The following is a 27074-nucleotide window of genomic DNA, read 5'->3' on the forward strand; positions in this document are numbered from 1 at the left end:
AAATTTGCACTACCTTTGGTCAAATGAATCTCATCTCTAAAAATAGGTTCTTTTAGCTACAAGTGCAGATCATGCTGATAAACGTTTCCCCCCAAAAGCCTTGAGTTAATCCATAATTATAGTTTTCAATATATAGTCCCTCCCATCACACCTGGGCTGAATTGTAGACACATACACATTCTAGCCTAACTCACAGCATTTTTCATGTGTGCTTAATATTAATTAGCTCCAATATGAATAATAATGCTCTTTAACACCCGCCCTCCTTAAAACCTGAAAATCTGTTTGTTACATCATTAATTCAAGCAAGAAAATTTCCAGACATTTCAATTATCAGAACATTTTATGAATGTGAGTGAATTTAAGAGCAACACAGGCAACTAAACCAAAGGCACCTGAAATTAATAACTGTTTATACTTCATATACACCTAACCAAATAAAATTAAAAATCATATTTCTGTACTAAAACAAGTTTTTATTAAAAAGAATAAATTGCTTGAATTATAAGTTAACTAATATTATGAGGGCAATTCAATAAAGAATGATCAGAAATTCTTCACGAAAAACCATACTCCTTGCTATTTCTGGCTGAGCTGTGGAATTTAAGACTAAACCAAGCTGCATTTGACTGGTGTGCCTGGTGCGCATGGTGTGACCTCGGTGGTCTGTCAAATTAATGTCTGTTAAATTTCGCCTATGTAAAAATAGGCATGACATGCGAAGAACAGCATGCTCCTCTAAAATTTTGTTTCCATCCCAAGAAAACATCAGCTGAAGTGTATGAAATGTTAAAAGAATATTATGGTGAATCTACGCTTCCATATAGCAGAGCTTGCAGGTGGTTTAGAATGTTTAAAGATGGATGTGATTCAATCACAAAAATTGGTGATCCTAGAGCCCCAACCACTGCTATCAGCACAGAAACCATAAATACTACTTCTGCAATCATGAGAGATCGTTGTATAACAGTAAGAAACCTGGCAGAGATGTTGGGAATCTCAATAGGAAGCACAAACAGTGTTTTCCATGACCATTCGCATAAGACACATGTTTGTGCATGCTGGGTTCCACGACTACTCCACCTGAGCAACAGCAAGTCTGCATGGAGGTTTGTCAGTAGCTGCAACAGATGATGGTTACTGAGGATGGTGAGGTTCTTCACAACATGATAATGGCTTCATCATTTCAATCCAGAGAGTAAGCAACAAAGCTCTGTTTGGAAGTCAATGTCATCGGCAACGCTAAAAAAAGCAAAAGTTATGGCTTCTGCAGAAAAGGTTATGGATATCTCTGTTTTTGACATTCAAGGAATGGTTTACCAGCATGTTGTGCTACGTCACAGAATTGTTAAGGGACCTTACTACAGAACTGCAGCAATGTCCCCTACACTTTGCAGGATCACATTCATCACAAACGACCATGACTGCACACAGGTGGGTGGATGCTGTATCATGGCAATGCAAGACCTCACATTGCTCATACTGTCATCGAGTACTTAGCCAACATTAATGTCAAATGTGTTCATCATCTGCCCTACAGCCCTGAACTTGCACCCTGTGATTTTTTATTATTTTTTTTTTAATTTCCAAAGTTAAAGGAGCTGGGAGGAAAATTTTTTCCAGTTTTCAGAAGTTGTAAACACATTGGAAGTGATTCTCAAATGCATGTCAAAAAAATGGCTTCCACCATGTTTTTGAAGAATGGCAAAAATGCTGGAGTAAGTGCATTTCATCAGATGGGGACTACTTTGAAAAAGACCATCAAAATATGGATGATTAATACAGGCATGTTGTAAAAAAAAAATTGTTCATTGTTCATTAAACAGACCTCGTATAATGCCAATACTTTGTGCAGATGCTGCAAAGACTTAATCCAAAATTTTGGTTAAAGTTTTCATTTTAAATTATCTAAGTCTGTAAGAATAAGGGGTTATGGACAATTTTAATGATTTCATAATAAACAGATTAACAATAATGAGCTAACAGACCTATAGCATTTTTTGCCATATGAACAAGATAATCGCTTGTCTTTCCTTGATGAAGTAGATGGTTTCTCATCAGCAATATCTTCCTCTGAACCTTCACTTGTTGCTACACGCCTACTTCGCCGCCTTCTTGTTTTATTTGGTGCCTGTAAATTTTAAAATTCACATAATTCATTAAAAAAAATCTGGGTCATCTAATAATTGGACAATCATTTTTAAAAGTTTAATAATGACTAAAAAAGGGATCAATGGTAGCAAAATCTAAGCATAAAAATACTCTCAACACAGAAAGATTGTACGTAGTAGGTCACCACAATTAACAATGGGACGGAGTCACAATTAACATACTACAGCAGTCTTCCCACTGTTAAAAAAAAAAAAAAAAAAAAATTAAATAATTAAAAAAAATTCTCAGAAAGCTTGCCTATAGCTGAATTTGAAAAGATATGAAAATGTAAATAAGTAAAATTATGATTGATTGTTAAAACAACAAGCATTACTTGGAATAACAGTTTATATTTCAAGCTTCCTTATACACTTGTCAGTTCCTCAATCAAGGGACACTGTACATCAATCCTTTCTTCTCTCATAACAGCTTCTAGCAGCCTCTCTGTGTTCTGTTTGGACTGTCTCTTAAATATCAGCTGATTATGAGTCCTTTGAAAAGATACTGTTGCAGACTTTGTATTTCTTTAGAAATGTTAAGTCAATGTTCTGTGAATTGAATGAACAGAAACCTAAAAATCACAGGACCTTACCTCTCAACTACTTTATTAGTTGTCTTCTTGAACCCTCTATTAAGTTCACTTAACAATTTTAATGTGCCAGATAATCAAGCATATCCTTTTCAGCCTGCCAATGTTCTTACTAGTCTAGATCAACTATCGCACTGACTTCCAGGTTCAATTAACACAAGGGACTAAAAAATCTTGGGAAACAGTCCCCAGCAGCTCAGTCAGAAATACAGTATCCACTGCTAAACAGGTGACATTAGCAGAGAAAACTTTTCCACTAATTGGTAGCTGTCAATAAAACTGTAGTTATGTTTGATTCTCAGTAAAACTCAGAAAAACATTAACATGGTTTGGGGAAATGATCAGTAGGAATGTTTTCTCTGCTAACATGGGTTTGTTAAGGGGTGATCTTGTCTGACCAATCTGATTGGATACTATAATGTGGTAACAAAGAAACTGAAGGCAAAAAATAATTTTGATATCATATGCTTGGATTTCGGGAAAGCTTTTCATACTGTTGCACATAACAGACTGCCGTACAAACTGGAACAGTGTGGCATTAAGGGCAAGCTACTTCTATGGATAAAGGGATGGTTGAACGGGAGAAGACAGAGTTGTTATCAATGGATACTGCTCTTCATGTACTAATGTCATCAGTGGAGTCCCACAGGATTCGGTGCAGAGCCCACTGTTATTTTCTGTATTTCTTAATGATATTAATAAAGGTATATCAGGCTTAATAATAGGCTTAAAGGTATATCAGACATTAAAATCACCAAGGAAAATTACCTCACTGTTAGGAAAGTTGGACTGGAGAAAGTCAAAGAGCTCCAAGTGATTAGTGGAGTTGGGAGAACGGTAGAGGCAACAGATGAATTTGACACGATGAGGTAGAGAGATTTTAAACTAGAGAAGACCAAAAAGAGGAGATTCCAAATTACCAAGTCTCTGACAGGGAATATCGGAATGGACATATGCACAAGTACCACCTTTCAGGCAAAAGGAATCATACAGCGAATAATTTGGGCAACTGAGATGAGCAGTAGTTGAATCAACCGATAACTGAGATTCTGTCAGAAAAAGTACATGGGGTTTCACAGACTGCAAGTGGAAATGGACATCACTGAGATTTAGAATTGAGACCATGTATATTTGTGAAATGAATTAGGAAGTGTTTGGGAGGTTTAGATCTTTTCGCAGATAAGCTTACTCTATTAGTTTGACAATTCATGGTGTATTCAACAGTAAGAAAAAGTGGGTGGGACATGCTGTATGAAGTAATAAAATTTTTGGATATGGCATACACATGGTAAGAATATACCCAGCTCCTTGACATAACGTGGCCTCGACAATGCCCCCACATACACACTACCTCCAGTCACTATCTGGCAGAGTAGAGGTAGCAAGATTATACACTAGCTGATCCGGAAGCCTCCTAAAGAGTTACCAATAGGTTCGGCCCAGTGTACTAACTAGCAGCCGGCCTGTGAACACCATTTTAGAGCTGTACCCTCGAAATGTAAGGAAGATTGGATCTCGCCACGATGTTCATTGTAACCTCAAAAGTCATCAATCATACTGCATGATGGAAGAGATGGGGAAGGGTTGACAGGAACTTAGCTCTGGAGACTAAACATGGGTTCCACCACTTCAAGCCTCCAATAAGCAAAGTGATGGTATTGCACCGGCTGATGAGAGCCATCTACCACCTAGTACTGTCTGGTAACACAGAGGGGCAGCATTCCTCCACGTGGTGTGGGCACCACACCTCGACCCCTGCTTACATTGGTTCAAACCTAGGTGGTCACCCACAGTGCTTGTGCATGAAGGTTATACCCAGGATTACTAACAGTCCCACCATCATGAAGGTGCAAGCAGAGGATTTGGCTGTCACAGACCATCCGGACTTCGCCGAAATTGGGTCCACTTGACTTGAGTGTCACCCGAATATCAGTTCCATCAGCGTTTTAGACTCCCAGGTAGCAAGTACAGCTTGTCTGGCATATCTGAGAGAATGTCTGTGACAACCTCAAGGACCAAATAGTAATAATAGTAATAATAAGTTTGCAGATTATACGAAGGTTGGCAGAGTGGTTAATGACAGTAATGATGGCATGCAACTGCAACAAAATCTAGATAAAATTAGGCAGCTGGGCTGAGAAATGGCAACTGAGGTTTAATGTTGACAAATGCAAAGTACTGCATATGGGTACTACACTCAGGGCAGTGGAAAATGAAAAAGCCCTGGGGGTAATTGTGCAGTCAGATACAAAATTTTCTGAGCAGTGCAGAAAGGCTACCAGGGCAGCACATGGGGTTTTGTCAATGATATATAGGAATTTTGTTAACAGTGATAAGGTGATTATTCCACTGTATAAGGCAATGGTCAGGTTTGATCTTGAGTAATGCATAGAGGTCTGGTGCCAGTGGTTGGTTGATTGCTGGAACAGACTTGTGGAAGTGGAAAATTTTAATAAATTCAAAGAACAATTAGACAAACTATTGGAGGGGATGGATAGGTGAAATGAGATTCCCCCCCCCCTTTTTTAGGGCTGATGCCATATAAGCTTGCTTTCTTGCATCATTCGGTAAGGTATGAATGCAAGTTATCAAAAATTCAGTATCTTGCATCTATCAATGTTAAACCCTAACTGCAATTTTTCGCAGCTATCTGTCTAGTTTGTCCAGATTGTGTTGAAGTAGAATATCTCGATTACAGTCATTACCACCCTGCCCACTTTGCATCATAATTTATACATTAAACTTTTCATTAATGAGTGCATTACTTTAATTATAAATGAAAAGAAGTGTAAATAGTGGAACATTACACTGCATTGAATTTGAAATTTAAAAAAAAAAAAAAAAAAAAAAAAAACCATATGGAATGACAGTGTCACTCTTAGAAATACTGACCAAATAATATAACAACTATATATATTTAATTACACTATTTCAGTATTCTAAAATACTGAAATAAAGTAATTAAAAAGTAAGCAAATGGGGCAGGAGTTACCATACATTAAGGCTGAATTGTCATAGCCATCAATAACAGATTTTGGGAGTTCTATTCTAGGTAAAACTTCATGGGATATATTTACCTCCAGAGAGTGACTTAATGGATACAATAAGCAAACATATGGAAGGAGGAAGACTGTGCATTGTCCATGCCAGACATCTGTTTGGGTGAATGTTTTCAACAATTACTGTTTCCTGAAGTCAAACAGTCTGATATCACCACTACACTGCTGAAAGGAAGCTGTATTATACAAACTGGCTGTTGCTTCTGTTTTCAATATGCATTGATCTTTGTAAGATGGCAGAGGTTGAGTGTTAAAGGATGGAACTTGGTTTGATTGGCTAACTATTTGAAAAGTCTGCCCTAGAGTATTTGGGAAACCTCTTGGTGCCTTTAGAAGTAACTCTGGACATGGGGGGGGGATACCAAGATGGTGTGTCATCAGAGTACAGGGTCTGAAGTATCTCATGGGACAGCATCTGAGGCTGGGGAAGAGGACAATTTAGAAAGGGAGATGATGATGAATTTGCCAATGCTTCTATTGATGTTGGCACTTTTTTGGACTGTGTTGGATGGTCCAAGCTTCTAGAAATATTTTTTGGGAATCAATGTGTGACAGTTTCTAGAAGCCTGGACCATCTAACACAGCACAAGAGCTAACAATGACAGAAACAATGGCACATTCATCCACTTCCCTTCTGCCATCCAAAGTTACTTCTCCTGGCACCAGGATGTTCCAAAGACACCAAGTCAGATAGATTTACTTTCCAGAGAGCTAGCAGCCAGCCAACCGAACCAATATCCATCCAAACACTCAATTCCCTATCATCCTACAAAGATCACTGTGTATTCAAAACAGACAAGCCAAAGTCAATGAGCATAAGGCAGCTTTCTCTCTGGGCCAAGATGGTGATTAAAGACTGTCTGACTTGAGGTAACAGTAACTGTTGAGAGCACTGAACTCCTGCACTTGTCCAACACAGACCAGTCACAGTCTTTGTCCTACTTTTGTTGTTGCAACCATCAAGTCACTCTCCTGTGCAATTTTACCTATACTATAATTCCCAAAATCCACTGCTGAAGTCACAACACTTTAGCTGTAACTTACAGTAACTTCCTTCCCCTCTACTTACTTTTTAATTGCTCTATTTCAGTACTGTACTGATTTATGAAGTTTTTTGTTCTATTATCAGGCCTGTATTTTTAAGAGCAGCACTGCTATTCTATAAATTATTTTTACTTCAAAATCAATGCAGTGCAGTGTTCTATCTTTTATACTTCTTACCTCATTTTACCCAAGTGTTGAAGGTTGCCCTTCAACTCCTATATTATGTATAAACAAAAAGACCTTAGAAAATGTAAATTTATGTATTTAGTCCAAAGTGACCCCACACACCCAAAATGTAACTTTACATATGTACTCTGGAAAGAGTTAATAAATATTAAAAACAGTAAGCGGCCCAACACCAAATCCTGTCGGACCTACTCATAATATAACAACAGAAGAGCAGCTGCCATTACTAACTATGGATAAAGAAATAGTTACCTGTCTCCTAGCAGGTAACTATCTCTTTATCCATAACAGTAACTTTCTCGCAATGTCATATTACAGGTACGAGCTTTGACAGCTAGTAGACAATCACTAATGATTCAAGAGGGCTAGTACGAATACACCAGTTCATCCCTAATTAGCTCACATTTCATCACTGAGTGATCTTTCAAGTCAGAGTACTTGACGAGGGGCCTCCGTAGCCAGGTGGGAAGGAGCAGCAGTGCGTAGCATACGCTTCTTGATTAGACCGGGGTTCGAGCTCGTGACCACCAAATACGGAGGGTGGGGAAAGGTCAGGAAATGACCACCACATATCCCCGGAGCAATATGGCCTTAGTTGCTAATGCTCCTAAAAACCAAATAACAACAATAACAACAACTTTATGAGGATAGGTGCTTCGGGGTGTATCTTCATCACTGATTGGTCTTTCAAGTCAGTGTACTCAACGAGGCCATTGGAAATGCCAATGTCTAACTAAGCATATTTCAATGATTATGAAGATAATGCACTGTAGCAGATTTATGTTCAACTTCTGAATGCAATTTACTGATGAGAATACTTTCACGGTCCGACTGCAATTTACTGATGAGAACACTTTCACAGTATGGAATTCAGCTTTCTGCATTATATTTCATTTATTAAAAAGACATTTTCCCAGACTGGACATCACAGTTGTTGTTGTTGTTATTTGGTTTTTAGGAGCATTAGCAACTAAGGCCATATTGCTCTGGGGATATGCGGTGGTCATTTCCTGACCTTTCCACATCCTCTGTATTTGGTGGTCACGGGCTCGAACCCCGGTCTAATCAAGAAGCGTGTGCTACGCACTGCTGCGCCTGGCTACAAAGGCGCCGGACATCACAGTGATACTGCATGAACTAACTACAATTTCTCACTAGCTACTTTCCATGGCAGGGACTTCAAATTCACATTATATGAACTGCAGGGCTTCAAAGTTTTATATGGAGTGAGTATATGAACTACAATGTCTTATAATGGAGTGGGTATTAATTAGCGGCTGTAAGTCTGTAATTATCTATATGGTATTGTTGTTTGTTAGTTTGTTATTTGGTTTTTAGGAGCATTAGCAACTAAGGCCATATTGCTCCGGGATATGCGGTGGTTATTCCCTGACCTTTCCGCATCCTCCGTATTTGGTGGTGATGGGCTCGAACCCCGGTCTAATCAAGAAGCGTGTGCTACGCATTGCTGCTCCTTCACACCTGGCTAAGGAGGCGCCTATATGGTATCCAATTTATACAGCAGCTGTTCATATGTACCAGTATCAAAAGATTTAGTGAAATCTAAGTGTATCATGTGAAATTTATTTTTTTGCATCTAGTTCATTTGTGATGACCTCATATTCGGGTCCTTTTTTTTTTTTTTTTTTTAATGGGGCAGAGAACTTAGTTGATTTTAATCTCTTGAAAACTAAATTCCTATCATATTCCCCAGAAAAATTGAATCTGCCGAACCATTCTCTTTTTCAATACATCAAAGTTATAAATAAGAACATTTATTTACTAGGATTAACCTCAACTTTCCACGTCTCATGGCATAAACATAACAGATATACTGTTGCTTGCTCATCCAAAAAACTCAGATTCCATCTTTCACTTTCAAAATTATTTTTCTTCTGAGCAGATTTTACAAATCTCAAATTCACTCTCAATTCCATCCAGAAGAGAATACTGACATCAACAAGGGCTGTCAAAGTGTGCTGATAACCTGTAGATTGAGAGGGGGGTTAAGCAATAAAATCAGGTTGTGTTGCTTCAAAATGATTCAGACATTTTAACACCACTAAATGAAAAGCCTTGCACCTGATGAACAGAAATCAAGGAATAGGGTGGGAGAAACAGTGTATAGATTGTATCAAAATTCATAAGACTTAGGAATTATGATACAATCAGACATGAAGTTCACCATGCAGGTGGCCAAGAAGGCAAACGTTGTCCTATGAATGATTTATCAAACCCCTGAAGTAGAGAAATACAGTAGAACTTGGTTATAACAAGTATGGAAATAACGAGATCACGACTGTAACGAGAAAAAAGCCACAATGATTTTAATTTACGTGTATTCCCATACAATCGCTCGCTGTTATAACGAGAGTACTACACGGATATACCAAACAAATTTTGGTAACTATGCAAACATTCTTCATTCAGAGAAGGGCAACAAGATTGGTGAGGGGAATGAAGAGAATGCTTGGTAAGGGATCCTCTTACCAAGAGAGGCTTAAGTTCTGCAAATTGCAGTGGCTGGAGACTAGGCACCTGCACGGTGATCTGATTGAGGTGTATAAGGCCTTGAATGGATTGAGCACGCTGAATTCTGATGGGATCCTTCCACTTGTTCAGATTACGAACCTAAGGGGGCATAAATTCAAATTAAGAAAAGACAAAATGTAGAATAGATGTGCAGAAATTTGCCTTTAGCCAGCGGGTGGTTAATTGCTGGAACAAACTTCTATCTGCCGTTGTGGAAGTTGGTAGGTTAAATAAATTCAAGGAGGAACTGGTCAGTCATTTGGAGGGAATGGTGTGGTTTTTTTTTTTTTTTTTTGGCTGATGCTGCATAAGCTCATACACTTGCTTTCTTGCATCACATACTACTACTACTGCTGCTGCTGCTGCTGCTGCTGCTTGATTGGTCGAAAAAACCCAATTCTTGGAATAGACAAAAATGAAAAGGGCAACTTAGCTTTATGACCACATGCATCGGATTAGTGGCCAGTTCATAACCTTGTCCTTCCAGGTACGGGGGCTATAAAATAGTGCAATGGTGTTCCACTTGTCACATTGCCCTATTTACAGATTGTCTTGTATTCGCTGAACCATAAATTTATTTTGCAACTTCTAAGAATTTTGGAAACGGGACTTCTAAGAACTTTGTATGCATATCACTTTATTTTTTTTAAAGTAAAATCAGTTAGAAATTAACCCTTCCTTCGCAAAAGTGTCTACCAACAAAAGAAAGTGTCTCTCGATTCGCAAAAAAAGTTGAAATTATTCATGAGTTAGAACGTGGTGCAAAAAATGTTGGAGTGCATAAAAAGTTTTCTCTGTACTCTTCAAGCATCTCGACATTGTGGAAGAATAAAGATGTTTACATATCGGCACTAGAAAAGAACATAACCAGGAAAAAAAAAATTTAGAAAGTGCGAGCTTACAAACGTTGATGAAGCATTGCTTCAATGGTTCACCACACAAAGAAGTGCTGGATTTTCATTAGTCCGATCTTGAAGGCTCAATCAAGCAGAAGAATTTGCTAAACAATTTGGATGTGACGATTTTGTGTGTAACAACAGTTGACTGGATCAATTTTAAAACCGACATAACATCGTTCATGCAAAAATTAGTGGATAATCTTGATCTGCAGATCCAATAATGGCAAATGAATGGATTGGCTGTGTTTGGACAGAAATCAGGAAAGATTTCAATGACAATGACATCTACAACAGTTATGCTACTGCAACAGGATCTAGAAAATTTGGAGGTGCCTCAGCCAGGTGGGAAGGAGCAGCAGTGCGTAGCACACGCTTCTTGATTAGACCGGGGTTCGAGCCCGTCACCACCAAATACGGAGGATGCGGAAAGGTCAGGGAATAACCACCGCATATCCCGGAGCAATATGGCCTTAGTTGCTAATGCTCCTAAAAAACAAAACAAACAGAAAATTTGGGCTGATGGGCTGAGAAGTGGCAACTAAGTTTAACATTGACAAATGCAAAGTACTGCATATGGGTAGAAATAATCCCAGAGAAACGTATCAACTGTGTGGCACTACACAGTATTTAACTGGGTAGATATTGCACAGAGAGCAAATACAATTGAATTATGGTATACCTTTAAAACATTAATCACAGAAGCCTTGAATGTGTATTTACCAATAAAAAAAGTACTCCACGAGGAGGGTTCCAAGTTGGATGAATAGTGAAGTTGCCACATTACTTGAGCAGAAAAAGGTGGCATGGAAAGGTTACAGAGCAATAAAAAGTACTGAAGCCTATAAGAGCTACAAGATGATCTGTAATAGAGCCACAGAAAAGGTTCGACAGGCAAAGGCAGTTTATGAGAAAGCACTGGCAAACAGAGCAAAGAGGGGGGGGGGAAGGAATTCTTCACATATATAAATGCTAAGAAGAGGAGGACAAAGCAGTTTTCCGACCCACCTAACACTGCCTCGATAGCATCAGCAAATATTCTTGCACCCTTTCTATTTAAATGTATCCTATCCCTGTAGAAGCAGTCTCTCTTGTTAACAAGCACAGACCAGGCTGAGAAAAATTCTACCCCTTGAGCCTTGCACAATCTTTCCAGAGCCGAAAATTGTGGGTGCTTTTCCTGAAAATTTTAGTTCCGAGTTTAGTGTCCATTTTGTATAAGTTAAGGTTAAGGAAATTAATTTGTCCGTTTTCTTCTATTTCGAGAGCACATTTTAATCTGTTGTGTATCGAATTACATTTAATGAAAAGGTTACCAATTATGGTTTTGTTCCCTATTATAAGGATGTCATCTGCATATTGTGCATATAATTTGATCTCTGAAGGGAAAGGTTGTAATATTTGATTCTCTATGGAGGCTAGGTAAATTTCGGATAGGGGGGGCTGAAATTCCCAATCCCATGGAGAAACCAAATATCTGTTGGTATATCTGATTATGGAACCGGAAATATCTGGCGTCTAATAGAAGTGATGTGAGTTCTAGTGAAAAGGTACTCAGTGATGGGAATACCTTTTCATTAAATTTAATCCAATACACGACAGATTAAAATATACTCTCGAAATAGAAGAAAACAGACAAATTAATTTCCTTAACCTTACCATATACAAAATGGACACCAAACTCAGAACTAAAATTTTCAGGAAAAACACCCACACCGGAAAATACTTACAATTTGAGTCACACCATCTACTTAGTATAAAAAAAACTCGTCCTCTATAACCAAATTTATATCGCCATCAAATACAGTTCCACACAAGATGACCTATCCAACGAACTTCAATACCTTACAGAAAAATTCATATCCAGGAAATAACCTTTTCAGTTAATTCAACAAACTATTTCCACCACCCAAAATAATATCAAAAAACCATCCAAACACATTACGTGCAGTAACATTCGTATTGTTCTTCCTTACCACAGTAATCTTGCCGGACAATTCCATTGAGTATTTGCTGGTACTGACATCACTCTCACATTTTCAGCACATAATAAACTAAGATCAATGTTTAATTCATATAAAGATACACATAAATATCAAATCTGTGACATGAATAATATTGTTTATTTAATCAAATGCCAACAAAACTGCAGTGTATGCTACATTGGTAGCACTACCTCTAAATACAGCTCCACAACATCAAATACACTAGCGTATTATCATTACAATAGCTTTATAACAGGACAATCAAACACAGAACTCGCACTACACGTACAATCACACCCCTTTAGTTGATTCAGCCATCCCCATTATTAAATTTAAATCTAGTTTTAAAATTTTTCAGTACGAAGCCCTCGTCATAGAATGGTTTCGCCATCATTCTAATTTTAACGGAATAAATGCCAAATTACCCTATAACCTCTCTTCGGTTTGGAATCTTGCACACCTGAGATTCCCACATGTATCAAAGAGCATCACGGGAACATAGAGTCCTTTAAATATGCACGTTTCACTTTCTTCTCATTATCGACAACTGAAGACGTTAACAACGAAAGCCAATTCGTTATGGCTATTGGCCTCCTTAGTCTACAGATATAGTTTCAATCATTTTCAACCTTAAATTCTATGACAACCAAGGACGAAGATGTGCGCTTCTATTTCCTTGGGCATATTTTAACTCTGTTCCAAAATTAAATTTATCCATATTAATCCCAATTTTAAACTCAAATTAGTATCCATTCTATCTTAAGCATCAACTGCAGATTATACAAAAGGTGAGTACCGTAAAATTAAGCTACGCTATTAACTTGAGCTAATTTTTATTATTAACACCTTAATAAGTAACGATATCTTACTTTTTTCTTACGGCTCATTTCCCAATCACTCCCTGATTCACTATCTGTTTCAGCTCTACGACTCCTACGCTTCTTTCTGTGTTCTGCTTCCCAGTCACTCCCTGATTCATCTCCTTTCCTGTATCCTCTCCGCCTCTTTGACTTAGGTTCAGATCTATCACTTGCCCAGTCTTCATCATCACTTACAATAAAATCTTCTGTATATACATTATAGAAAAGAAACAATTGAAAATGAGAGGCACTTCCTTAATATATAATTTCATTGGCTATGATCATTACTTTATAATTAACTGTTATAACTACTAGTATAATTAAATGAGGAATTTATACCACAATCATTTTTTAATTATTTATACATATAAAAGGTAATTACAAAGGTGGATCTAGGTGATTTACAGACATATTCTAGACGATTTCGAGATGCCAAATACAGTTACTTGTATTAGCCATTAACCAGGAAAACATGTTACTGCCGTCAAAACTATACACACACATACACACACACACACATATATATATATATATATATATATATTATCATGAAAGGGCCTTGTGTACTGGGGTCCATAGTTAAGAGAAAAATACAGTATAACCCAGTGAATGTATTTAATAACACAAATATACAGTAGAAGCTTTCGAGGCTGACGAGTCTCTTTATCAACTAATAGATTGAAATTTGAATACAACTGATATAGTTATGCGTGGAGTGAGCTGAGAGTGAAGTCACGTTATTCAAGCTGGTTTCCTATTGTTGTCGCACAGACATGTGCTGTTTTACTCCAGCGTTTGTCGAGGTGTAGAATGGCTGTAAGGTTGTCATGCTCCGTAAGGCGATCTTGAAGATCGCCTTACGGAGCATGACAGAGCAATCCGGCTTGCCGAAACTGACCAGTCTGAAGTTGCGGAACATTTTTGGGCCACCAACTACGATCTCGATCCCAAACGTGACTTCGAAATAGTGGACCACTTGCGACACTTTCGCCACCGCACATGGCTAGTCACTTAATATATTAAACAATCTGAAGGCCATAAACCGCTGCAAAGGCTTGAGAATGCACCCCAACCGTGAAGATAACCATTCTACACCTCGACAAACACTGGAGCGCATGTCCGTGCGACAACAATAGGAAACCAGCTTGAATAACGTGACTTCACTCTCAGCTCACTGCACGCATAACTATATCAGTTGTATTCAAATTTCAATCTATTAGTTGATAAAGAGACTCATCAGCCTCAAAAGCTTCTACTGTATATTTGTGTTATTAAATACATTCACTGGGTTATACTGTATTTTTCTCTTATATATATATATATATATATATATATATATATAGTTTTGGAAAACATTTTGTAGAAAACCTCTGACTTCCCTTGAGATCATGGTTCATAATCAGAAAAATGCAGGCTTCAGGGATGGGAAGAGGAAGCCCTGAAATCATGAAATCAGAAAAATATGGTGAATGTAGTAAAATTTCAAAGCCAAATTAGCCATCTACACGGCCACATGTGATTACAGGCAGGGACATTGGGCAACACCTGGTATTAGTATTAGTAGTGGCAAATCATGCAAGAAAGCAAGCTTATAACAGCATCAGGCAAAGCATGCATGCACACAAGCATATACGCACTTTCCATATTACCTGTCCATCATCTCTAAATTTTTCTAGTTCTTCATACAATTTATTCAGTATATCTACTTCCACAACACCAGAAGGAAGCCTGTTCCAACAATCAACTTCCTGCTGGCCGAAGGCAAATTTCCATGTATCCATCTTGCAATCATCCTTGCTCAATTTGAATATACATCCCCTCATGTATAGTCTGAGCAAAAGGAAGGATTCCATCAGCATTGAGCTTACTCAATTCATTCAATGCCTTAAACACCTCAATCAGATCTCCTCGCAGTACTCTCCGAATGATGCAATTTCCAAAACTAAAGCCTTTCCTGGTCAGAGCATTCTTTTGTTCCCATAACTAATCTCCCTGTTCTTCTCTAGTGCAGCAATTCCAACAGATACACATCCTTCTTAAAATGAGGCTTCCAGACCTGTATGCAGTGTTCAAAATGTGCCCCGACCATTGCCTTATGTAATAGGATAATCAACTCCTTATCTCTGCTGGAAAATTCCCATATATCATTGAGAAAGCCTCATGAGCTGTTGTAGCAGTCCATCTGCACTGATCAGAGAACGTCACATCTGATGGCATAACTATCCCCCAACCCCAGATCTTTTTCATTCTCTACTTGCCTGAATATGAATAATACGCAGTTGGCATGTTATTCTGGGATTACTGTTTCCTGATATGCAGTCACTTGCATTTGTAAATGTTAAACTTCAATTGTCCTTCTTAGACTAATAGTTAGTCTAGTCCATTAGACTAATTTTTATAAATGATGTTGCAATAGCATACCCTGATTACTATCATTAACCACCCTACTAACCATTGTATTATCTGCAAACTTATTATTGTTGGAATATTAGAGATGTGGTGTCACACAGATATAAGGAATGCAGAACTGGAATTTGGGGAGTACAATGTATACAGGATAGGAAGGAAGGAGGGGTTATGCTATTAGTTAAGAAACACAAAATCCAAGGAAGTGAACCAGTCGACATCGCTGGACAGTGCAGTGCAGTGTCGAGTCAGTTTAGTGTGACAAGCATTGGGAGATCAAAATTGAGAGTAGGAGTGTGTTATAGGCCTAATAAATCTGATGAGTATAATAAGAAACTGTACAGAGAAATAGAGTGGGCCAGTAAATCAGAGAGTCTTATAATGGGGGATTTTAATTTCTCAGATATTGACTGGAATTTGTGGGTTGGTCACTCTCACAATAGCAAGGCTTTTGTGGATTTATTGGATGATTGTTTTCTACACCAGCATGTGCGGGAGGCAACTAGAGGGAGTAATACTCTTGATCTGATTATCAGTAGTGATTCTTCATGCATTAAGAATCTGCAGATAAAGGAACCACTAGGTGGCAGTGATCACAGTGCACTGAAGTGGGATTTACTCAAAGAGGTAACTATCAACGGGGGTAAAGGGAAGGGTTTTTGCTTTCGTAAAGGCGACTACGATGGACTGAGACAATATTTAAATTCTATAAGGTAGGACCAACTGATAATGTTACCAACAGCAAATTCAAAATGGGAAGCATTCAAAGAATTTATCTGAGAAGCTACAAGGCTTTACATACCAACAAAGAAATATTGTTCAAGTTTTAGGTGTAAATGGATGTCAGATGAACTAATGAGACATGTGGCAGAGAAGAAAAATGCATGGGATATTGTGGCGCCTCCGTAGCCAGGTGGGAAGAAGCAGCAGTGCGTAGCACACGCTTCTTGATTAGACCGGGGTTCGAGCCCGTCGCCACCCAATACGGAGGATGTGGAAAGGTCAGGGAATGACCACTGCATCTCCGGAGCAATATGGCCGTAGTTGCTAATGCTCCTAAAAACCAAATAACAACAACAACAGCATGGGATACATATAAATTAATGGGTGACATGGAAGCCTATGATAGATATAAGCTGGTCTGTAACCAAGTCACAAAGGAGATTAGACAGGCAAAGGCAGATTATGAGAAACCTTTGGCAAAGGATGCAAAGAAAAACAACACAGAGTTCTTTACCTATGTAAACTCTAGAAGGAAAGGGATGAATCAGATTGGTTCACTGGATATTGATGGTTCAACTGTTGATGATCCTGCTCAGGTGGCTAACAAACTAAATGAGTATTTTTCATCTTCATTCACACATGCGGAGTTATTCAGGGAGGGGAATGCCAGAGGTGAATTAAACTCCGGCAGTGAGCTAGATGATTTTGTAATAACTGAGAGGAAAGTGGAGGACAAATTGTTGAAGATAAACATAAAAAAGGCACATGGGGTAGACGGGATCTATCCAGTTATATTAAAGGAGGCAACAGAGGAAGTAAGCAAACCCTTAGCCATAATTCTGATTTGGACTAACTCTCTTTGGACTCAGGGGAGTCCAAAGAGAGCTTCTCTGGACTCAGGGGAGGTACCCATGGACTGGAGATGTGCAAATGTGACCCCAATTCACAAAGGAGGATCAAAGGGTGACGCAATTATATACCTGTTAGTTTAACATCTGTTCCAGGGAAATTAATAGAGGCACTGAATAAAGAAGCATTGCAGGATCATCTAGACAAGACTTCAGTTATAGCTCAGACACAGCATGGTTTTGTTAAGGGAAAGTCTTGCCTGACCAATTTGATTGGATACTATCATGTGGTCACAAAGGAACTGGATGCAGGGAATAATTTTGATATCATATATTTGGATCTTAGAAAGGCTTTTGATGCGGTTTCACATAGAAGACTGCTGAACAAATTGGAGCAGTGTGGCATTGGATGCAAATTGCTGCTATGGATAAAGGGATGGTTGAGTGGGAGAAGACAGAGAGTGGTAATCAATGGACACTGCTCATCATGGACTAATGTTATTAGTGGAGTCCCTCAGGGTTCAGTGTTGTCTTCTGTATTTATAAATGATATTGATGATGGTATATCAAGCTTAATGTCCAAGTTTGCAGACAATACAAAGGTTGGCAGGGTTGTTAAGGACACTACTGACAGTAAGCTGCTGCAACAGGATCTAGAAAAGTTGAGCAGATGGGCTGAGAGCTGGCAAATGAAGTTTAACATTGAGAAATGTAAAGTACTGCATATGGGAAGCAGTAACCACAGAGTAACGTATCAAATCTGTAGTACTACACTGACAGAGGTAGAGAATGAAAAGGACCTGGGGTAATTGTGTAGGCAGGTATGAAGTTTATCTGAGTGGTGCAGACGGTCTGCAAGAGTAGTTCACGTGTCTTGTCAATGATATACAGGAATTTTGCTAGCAGAAATAAGGGGGTCACTGTCCGATTGTATAAGGTAATGAATGGTCTGGCCACACCTTGAGTACTGTATTCAGGTCTGGAGGCCTCATTTTAAGAAGGATGTAGAGCTGTTGGAACGAGTACAGAGAAGGGCAATAAGATTAGTGAATGGAACAAAGGGTTGCTCTTACAAAAGAAAGCTTAAGTTTTGCAAATTACAGTCTATGGACTAGGTACCTGCGAGGTGATCTGATTGAGGTGTATAAAGTCTTGAATGGTTTGAGCATGCTCAATGCTGATGGGATTCTTCCTCTTGCTCAGAATGATCACCTGAGAGGGCATAAATTGAAATTGAGGAAAGACAGATGAAGGATAGACGTGTGGAATGTGGAAATTTGCCTTTAGCCAGCGGGTAGTTGGCTGGTGGAACAAACTTCCATCCATTGTTGTCGAAGTTGATAGTCTAAATAAATTTAAGGCTGAGCTGGACAGGTATTTGGAATGAATTGTGCAGGGGTGAATTGGGAGTGTTTTTTTTTTTTTTTTTTTTTGCTGATGCTGCATAACGCTGCTTTCTTGCATCATATGCCTCTACTACTGCTAATGTTAAAGCTAACTTATACATTAAAGCCGATATGCCTTCATCAATATCATTAATAAATATAGAAAACAATGGGCCACATGACTGAACCACATCAGTTCAAGAACAGTGTCCACTGATAACCACTCTGTTTTCTCTAACTACTCTTTTTTTTCATAGCAATAGCTTTTCCTTAATGTTACAGTGCTCCAATTTGTATAGAACTCTTTTATGTGCAACAGTATTAAAGTCTTTTCCCGAAATCTAAGTATATAATGTCAAAATTATTTTGTGTCCATTTCCTTTGTTACAGTGTCATAGTTGACAATCAGATTGGTCAGCCAAGATTGCCCCTTAACAAATCCATGCTGTGACTGCAGTATGACCACATTCCTGTCTAGACTGGCGCATTACTTCTTTAGCCAGTGACTCCATTATTTAACCTGGAACAGAAGTCAAGATAATCGTCTGTAATTACTCATATCACCATTTGATCACCTCTTGGGAAATGAGAATACATCTGCACAGCTCCAGTCCATACAGACCTCCCCTGAATTCAAGGATGCTCTCATCATTATGACTGAAGATTTGCTTACTTCTTTTGCTGTCTCCCTTAATAAGTGGACTGATTCCATTCACCCTAGGTGGCTTTTTTACATTTAGCATTAATACTTTCTCTTCCACTTTTTCCCCTCAGTTATCAAAAAATCATTTAACTCGTTGTTAGAATTTGATGAACTTTTGCAATCCCCATTACTAAAAAATTCCTCATGTATGAATACATATGTAAAATACCTATTCATTTTTGTCAGAAACTTGAGAAAGTTCATAAACATTTAAACCATTCATATCTAGTGAACCAAGGTGATTCATCACCTTCCTTCTAGTGTTTACCTAAGAAGTGTTCAAGATGAGCATTCTTTGTTAGCGACTTCTTGTAATATGCCTTATCTTGCCTAACTTCCTTTACGACTTGATTTCAGACTAGTTTATATCTACTGTAGGCCTCTATATCAGATAATAATTTATGTACACTGAGTGGACAGAAATCATGGGATACCTACCTAGTAATGGGTAGGCCCAGCTTTTGCCCAGATAAGGGCAGTCACATGGCAAGGCATTGAGTCCACTAGTTCACAAAAGCATTCCACAGATATTTTCATCCATGCTTTCTGCACCACTGTCTATAATTCCCTCGCATTCCTGAGTGGAGGATCCAAAGCTCGAATGGACCTTTCCACAGCATCCCAAAGATGCTCCACAGGGTTCATGTCCAGGCGAAGAGGGAAGCCATTCCACGACAGTAAAATCTGTGGAATACTCTTCAAACCATGTTCTAATCACTACAGCTCTGTGGGAAGGTGCATGGTCCTGCTGGAAGAGTCCAGTGCCCTGTGGGTGCACAACAATCATGAAGGGATGCAGATGGTCTGCAAGGATGGACACATAACCTGGACCGTTCAGAGATGCATCTAGACGTACCAGAGGTTCCAACGTATGCCAGTTAAACACAACCCAGACCATTATCGACCATCTACCTGCCCGAACGGTTCCTTGTTGACATGACAGGTGCATAGCTTCTTGCTGTTTCTGCCAGATAGTACCCTCCCGTCTTCTTGAAATAACTGGAAATGGGACTCACTGGACTAGGGGACCCATCTCCAATCATCAAAGGTTCAGTGCCAATGTTCTTTCACTCAGTTGAGGCATAGTATCCTGTTGTGGTGTTGACAATGGGACTCTGGTGGGTTGGTGCCTCCCATAACCTATTGCAGCTACTGATCGCCTGATGGTCTTGGTGGAGACATTTCTGCCACCTCCCTTGTAGAAGTTGGCAGTGGTTTTGTGCCACCACTGCTCTCTGGTTGGCTGAAACAATGCATGATAGACATCGATGGCCACATTCATCCACCACCTTGCTCTGCCCACCTGTATGGTGATGGTGTTTTGAGATGTTATTTCAGAAATGCCGTATCCCTGATACACTCGATGCTTTTGAATGGGGATAGCACAATTTCTGTATCACTTCCACGATAGAGTGACCCATGTGCCAGGCACCTACTATCATTCCCCTCTCAAAATCAGTTAACTCAATGTTTATCCATACTGACATCAAATTACCATCTATGTGAATGCAGTGGACCTATATACCCGCCAAGTGGTGGGTTCGTCCACTAGTGACAGTGTGACAGCTCAGGGACCCCATGAATTCTGTCCTTTCAGTGTACATCCCATGTATTTTTGTTCTCTGCCACAAGTTCATCTGACATCCATTAAGGTCTAATCCTTGAACAGTATCTCTTAGCAGGTATAAAAAACTTGGTAACTCCTATGGTTACTATCCTGAATGCTTCTCATGTAGAACTGTCTCTTAGTAACATCAACTGGTCCCACTGAAAAGATTTTAAAAATTGTCTGAGATCACTATAGTCACTTTTACAAAAGCAAGACCCTTCCCTTGACAGAAGTTACACCTTTAAGTAAATCCCACATATACACCGTGATCACTGCTACCTAATGGTTCTTTTATCTGCAGATTCTTAATGCATGAAGAGTTACTGTTGGTAATCATATGAAGAATCTTACATTCTCTCAGTGCCTGTATACACAAACTCTACATCACTTATGTCTGTATTTGATGACTTAACCAATGCCTCAGATTCATCAAATTTATTTACTATGCTACAAGCATTAGTGTACACACAAGTATACATGCAACCATGTTTTCTCTTAGTAACCCTAACACAGCCCATATATTTGCTTGTTCCACAAGGATCCCCCCCCCACCCAGCAGGATTTAAAATCCTCGACACCTTTATATGCTTATAAATTGAATAAATTTATAAATTGATCTGCTTACAAAAGTGATAAATCTACCGTTTTGCGGTGAAAAACAGACTTTTTCGAGTGTGTTAACGGAAGAAAGTGACTTTGTTGTGGGACAAGTTCTTTCTAACCCCTACAAAAATATCACTACGAATAACAAGAGAAATGTGAAAATATCAAAGAAGGTGATGACATTAGCGAATAAAATTGAGTTATTAGATAAAATTTCTAATTCCTCAGTGGTAAAACATTATAAAATCAATGAGTCAACGGTACGATCAATCAAGAAATCGGAAGAAAAAATCCGCCGTAGTGTCCGTGAAAACGCGCTAATTGCTTCAAAAATTTGCTCTGTAACTCGTGATGTTAAATTAGAAAAAATGGAAAAAGCTTTAAATCTATGGATAGAAGACCGAACTCAAAATTCCGTTAAATTCACTCATCATTCGTGAAAACGCAAAACTCCTTATCAACGCTTTAGCGAAACTGGTGATAGCCAAAATTTTAGCGAAACTCGGGATAGGTTTTTCATCTAGCAAAGACGCTGGTTTGAAAGATTTGTTTGAAATTTCTAATAAATATTACATTTAATATTAAATTGTTTCTTATTTTCATTTCGATGCCATATGCTTGCATTTCACTATGTACTGTCTATGTATATAGTCATATTATGAAGGTACATATAATACATACATAGACAAAATTTTAGACTAGTTTTTCTTATATATTTCATACTTTGGAACAGAACCCCTTTATTACTATGGGAGCCATAACTCAGTATTCGCGTTTTCGGTATTCGCGGCATTTCTCAGGAACGTAACCCCCGCGAATAGCGAGGGTTACCTGTACTAACAATATACACTAGTGTTCAAAGAAAGTGCATTAACTCTTAAAATTGTAATTGTCGTCCGAATAATGTAAGTATATTGCAATATTTCTTACAGACTGCATCAGATAAGACTGACACACCTAGGTGATGACGTAATATTGCATCAGCGGTTACTTTCAGCTATATAAGCACGCTCTGCAAGCTTCTTCTCCTGAGCTGAAAAGAGAATGGGAAGAACATACAGGAGTGGTATCGAGTGCAGTAACAGTCAGAAGACGCCTCTTCAAAAATGGACTTGTAGCCTGTCATCCTAAGAAGTCCCTCCATACACAAAAAATGAAAAGGCCTGATTAATTTGGTGTAAGGGGCATGTCAAATGGACCCCCGAACAGTGGAAGACAGTTATTTACTCGGATGAGAAGAAATTCAAGCTGCATGGCTCTGATGGAAGACAAACGATTCGCCGTAGATGTGGTGAAGAATACCATCCAGACTGTATGGTGTCTACAGTGAAATTCCCTACCAGCCAAATGATATGGGGTTGCATTTCGTATCGCAGAGTAGGTCACCTGCAGTTTATAAAAGGTTCCATAAATGCCAATAGATACCTGGCTATATTGGAAGGCAAATTGCTGCCAACCATTAGAGACCATTTCAACCTGCCAAATAACTGCATCTTTCAGGATGACTCTGCTCCTTGCCATCAAGCAAGAAAAGTGTAAGTAGGCACTTCTGTAGTTACTTTAGCTTCATTTCTGCATTAGAGGCTCGACAGTAATGTGTTTACATTCGTTACAGGTGAAAAAATGGTCATTTTTGAATATTTTGAGAGCACCTATCAAATATTACTTAGCTTTGCCTTAACTATTGATAAATATCTTTTGTTTATATTTCTATTTGTGATGCTAGTCATTAATGTAACATACTATTGCGAAAAAGGGTTAGAAATGTGAAATTCCTAGGTGATGCACTTTCTTTGAACACCAGTGTATATTCATGGCACTAACTCAATTACAAAACATTTTGTCTTGGGCGACAAAACATTTTGTCACCCAAGACAAAATGTTTGTCTATAAGGGAAGACTCTTATGAAGCATAGCAAAAAAAAAAAAAAAAAAACTGTCAAATGAAGAACTTGTAAGCTTCTGATAATACTTACAGATTCAAAAATAAGTGCTATTTGATGAGCCAAGTGCTAATTAGTGCAACTATTAACTATTAACTGTAGATTTCTGTAAAATTGCCAAATATTCTGCATTACCTAACCTCTAAAGATACTTTCCATTTCTCCTAATGCTTGAGGAGAAATCCAACCTGAACCATGCTTCTCCAATACAGTACAGAGAACACGGAAACTAGAGCAATGGCAAACTGCTTAGAGACACTAAATACTGTGTTAATTTCCCATCTCAACTATTATTATTATTAGTTATTTTTTGGTTTTTAGGAGCATTAGCAACTAAGGCCATATTGCTCCGGGAATATGCAGTGGCCATTCCCTGACCTTTCCGCATCCTCCGTATTTGGTGGTGACGGGCTCGAACCTCGGTCTAATCAAGAAGCGTGTGCTACGCACTGCTGCTCCTTCCCACCTGGCTACGGAGGCGCCACCCCCATCTCAACTCACTTAACCAATATATTATGGGGGAGGGAGAGAAGCAAGTAGTAAATATCAGGTTATTCATCAAGACAAGACTACCTTGTAAAAAACATTATGGAAATCCTAAAGTCTCAAAACTTTATTAGACATGTTGGACAAACATGTGTAGTCAACACCCGCTAATTTTCATAAAATTGGACAAATGCTAACTTACTGTGATTTTCTCTTGTAGAGGATCTTTGTTCTCATTTTGAATTTAAAATCAATGGTGTGAATTTACGCCAAATAGGATAGCACAGGCCATTAAGAAGTATTTTTGGAATGTTAAATTTTAGAAATATTATATTTTATGTCAGAAATTCTCTTATCTGAGATTTTTTCAGGAATGGCTGCATTCAGGTAAGATGTAATTAGAATAGTATTGAAACAAAATAAACCTAGTAAGAGGACGAAGGAATAAAAGTAAGCTTTGATCCTAAATCCATGCATGGGGAAATAATTAGAAGTATAAAGGGAGATGAGATTGTTTAATTCAAGGTTTAATATTCCAAAAATACTTCTAAATAACCCATACTATCCTATTTGGTTTAAATTCACACCATTGATTTTAAATTCAAAATGAGAACACAGATCCTGTCCAAGAGAAAATCACAATAACCATCTGTCCAATTTTATGAAAATTAGTGGGTCTCAACTACACAAGTTGTCTGTCCAACATGACAAGACTACCTTGTGAAAACCAATCCCAAAATAAAAGCCAACCCACAAGAAAAAACATGCTCAATCCTTAACTAAAATCAAAATGGGAAAATAAATTAAAAAATAAATTGTACCAATGAAATTAACACCATCCTTTACACACATAATGAATAAATACCTCCCTTTTTCAGGAATCCAGATAGCTGACTTGAAAAGGAACTCTATCAACTTCATTTATCAACTGTTGGCAGAAATGGGCATCAGTTTGGTTGTGTAACTTAGAACGAAATATATAATAATAAAGCCAAAGAAATGCAAAATGTAAGCAAATGATATATAAACATGTGCTAGTCAAATTTGTCAAATTGAAAATCTCTGTGAATTAGAACTCCTTCCTAAATAGCTAATTAAAAGACATAATAACAATGACCTGCAAAATAATAATAATAAAAAAAGGAACTATTCATGTAAAAAACACATGCAGGAAAAGCAATGAAATTAGACAGATTTCAAGGTTCTTTTCCTTGGTAGAATATATAAAGGATGGACAAAACTATTGCAATTGGGTTCAAATAGAAGGATCTTAAAAAATTCATGAACTTTTATCATGTAAGTCATTAATAAAAGGGCACTGGATTAAAGGTTGCTATTTGGTTGTAGCTGAAACTAAATTGGAGAAAGATTTTAACTACTATACCTAAAGATAATCCTTGTCTTGTCTGTCGGTTCTGACGTGAAGATCGACCTGTTGTTCTATTAGGCCTTTCTTTTATTTCCTCCTCCTCTTCACTTTCAATCATTTCTTTTCTGGTGGTTTTCCTCCTTGTCTGTGAGCTAGATGCTAAAATATAAAAATGTAAGAATTGTTATTACGCTTACAGATATATTTACAACAAAGATAATGAAATAGGTTATCGTGACTAAATCAATTGGGAAAAAGGTGTTTTAAGTAAATTACGTTTATGATTTTTATTCAATATGAATGGAAATTACAGCAAAACAACTTTGATCACAAGGTTGGTTTGTTTGCTTTGTAGGAAAAACTGGAACATCCAGATACTAACAGAAAAAGGTCCTCCACAACAAGATCTGAACCTTAAACATTTCCATTTAATAAAACAGAAGCCATTAACAACTGAATTAGACAGCTCCCTGATTTCGTATGCACTCAACAAGGACGAATAACTAAAAAAAAAAAAAAAAAAAAAAAAAGAAAAAAAAAATGTTAACCTCCCCCCCCAAATGCTTTTCAAGATTAAATAATGGAAAAAACTTAGCCTTTTTAAAAAGACTAATAACTCTAGCTCTATATGAAAACATCATTTCTACAAAAACTAAGCATTTAAGCTTTATATTATAAAATGAAAAAACAAACACTACAGATGACCCCCGCTTAATGCTGATAATTCATTCTGGAAAAACAGAGCGCTAAGTGAATCCGCGCTAAGCAAGCGCTGCATTCCCATAAGGTAACATATGTATTTGTGAGTTGCGGTCAGTGCCATAGGATATTTCCTAATCAATAATAAATGGTAGCGAAAAGATGCACAAATGTCAGCCAAAATATTTAATATTCAAATATTTGTACATATAAAATATTCTGCATTACATAAGTATATAATTATGTGGTAACTACTTATGTATCAAAATTAAACTTAAAATTCCAATTAAAATCATGAATTTAATTGATCTAAATTGATTTAATTTAATTGATGAATTTAATCATGAAAAATGTGTTGATTTTGGGTTGCACTTTGGCCCTCTTCCTGATAAACTAAAAGGGGTTTTAATTTTAAATCCCCCGCAGCGTTACCACCAACAATAAAGTCAACTGATCCTTCGCAGCTTTGAAACCTGGCATGTTTTTTTTCTTCTTTCAATATGAAACTTCTTTTAGGCATTCGTTTCCAAAAAAGTCTTGCTTTATCTACATTAAAAACTTGTTGAGAAGTATAACACATAACACCCCTCTTCAATAATTTTAACAAGTTCTTTTTTGAAAGTTTTGGCTCCTTGATCTGCACTTACGGCTTCGCCCTAGATTTTAAATCCAGGGCGATTTTAAATGGTTCCACATTTTTTTTTTTTTTTTTTTTTTCTTTAGGTGAGTTTTCTTCATATCATCATATAGGCTAATCTCTCTCTCTCTCTTTTTTTTTATAATATTTAACTTAACTGAATTCTGCATTGAATATTATCTTCAATAAAATTAGTTATAAAGTCTCTCCATTTCAATCCTAACAGCCGGCCTAGCCATAGTTGCTTGCAGTGGAACAGCTGTCTTTCCCGCTGCTAAAATTAATTCATTATTTTTTATAATTGTTCTTACAGTTAAATTTGACAGTCCTAAATTATGGCACACATCCGCTTGTTGTCGAC

At 37.8% G+C, this 27074-nt stretch overlaps 1 protein-coding gene across 1 annotated transcript in view; it reads right to left on the reverse strand.

Annotated features, from left to right (window-relative positions):
• Positions 1 to 27074, reverse strand: part of LOC150088646 (uncharacterized) — a 198042-nt gene that overhangs the window by 36016 nt on the left and 134952 nt on the right. Inside the window, exons 7-9 of the mRNA XM_090370278.1 lie at positions 25393 to 25536; positions 13312 to 13508; positions 1989 to 2131 (exon numbers count right to left, since the gene is read on the reverse strand). Of these exons, the coding sequence (XP_090226404.1) occupies positions 1989 to 2131; positions 13312 to 13508; positions 25393 to 25536 (484 nt within the window). The remainder of the gene's footprint in view (positions 1 to 1988; positions 2132 to 13311; positions 13509 to 25392; positions 25537 to 27074) is intronic.

Source organism: Mastigoproctus giganteus, chromosome 3, assembly GCF_048544385.1.
Source record: "Mastigoproctus giganteus isolate SK-2022 chromosome 3, ASM4854438v1, whole genome shotgun sequence".
NCBI lineage: Eukaryota > Metazoa > Arthropoda > Arachnida > Uropygi > Thelyphonidae > Mastigoproctus > Mastigoproctus giganteus.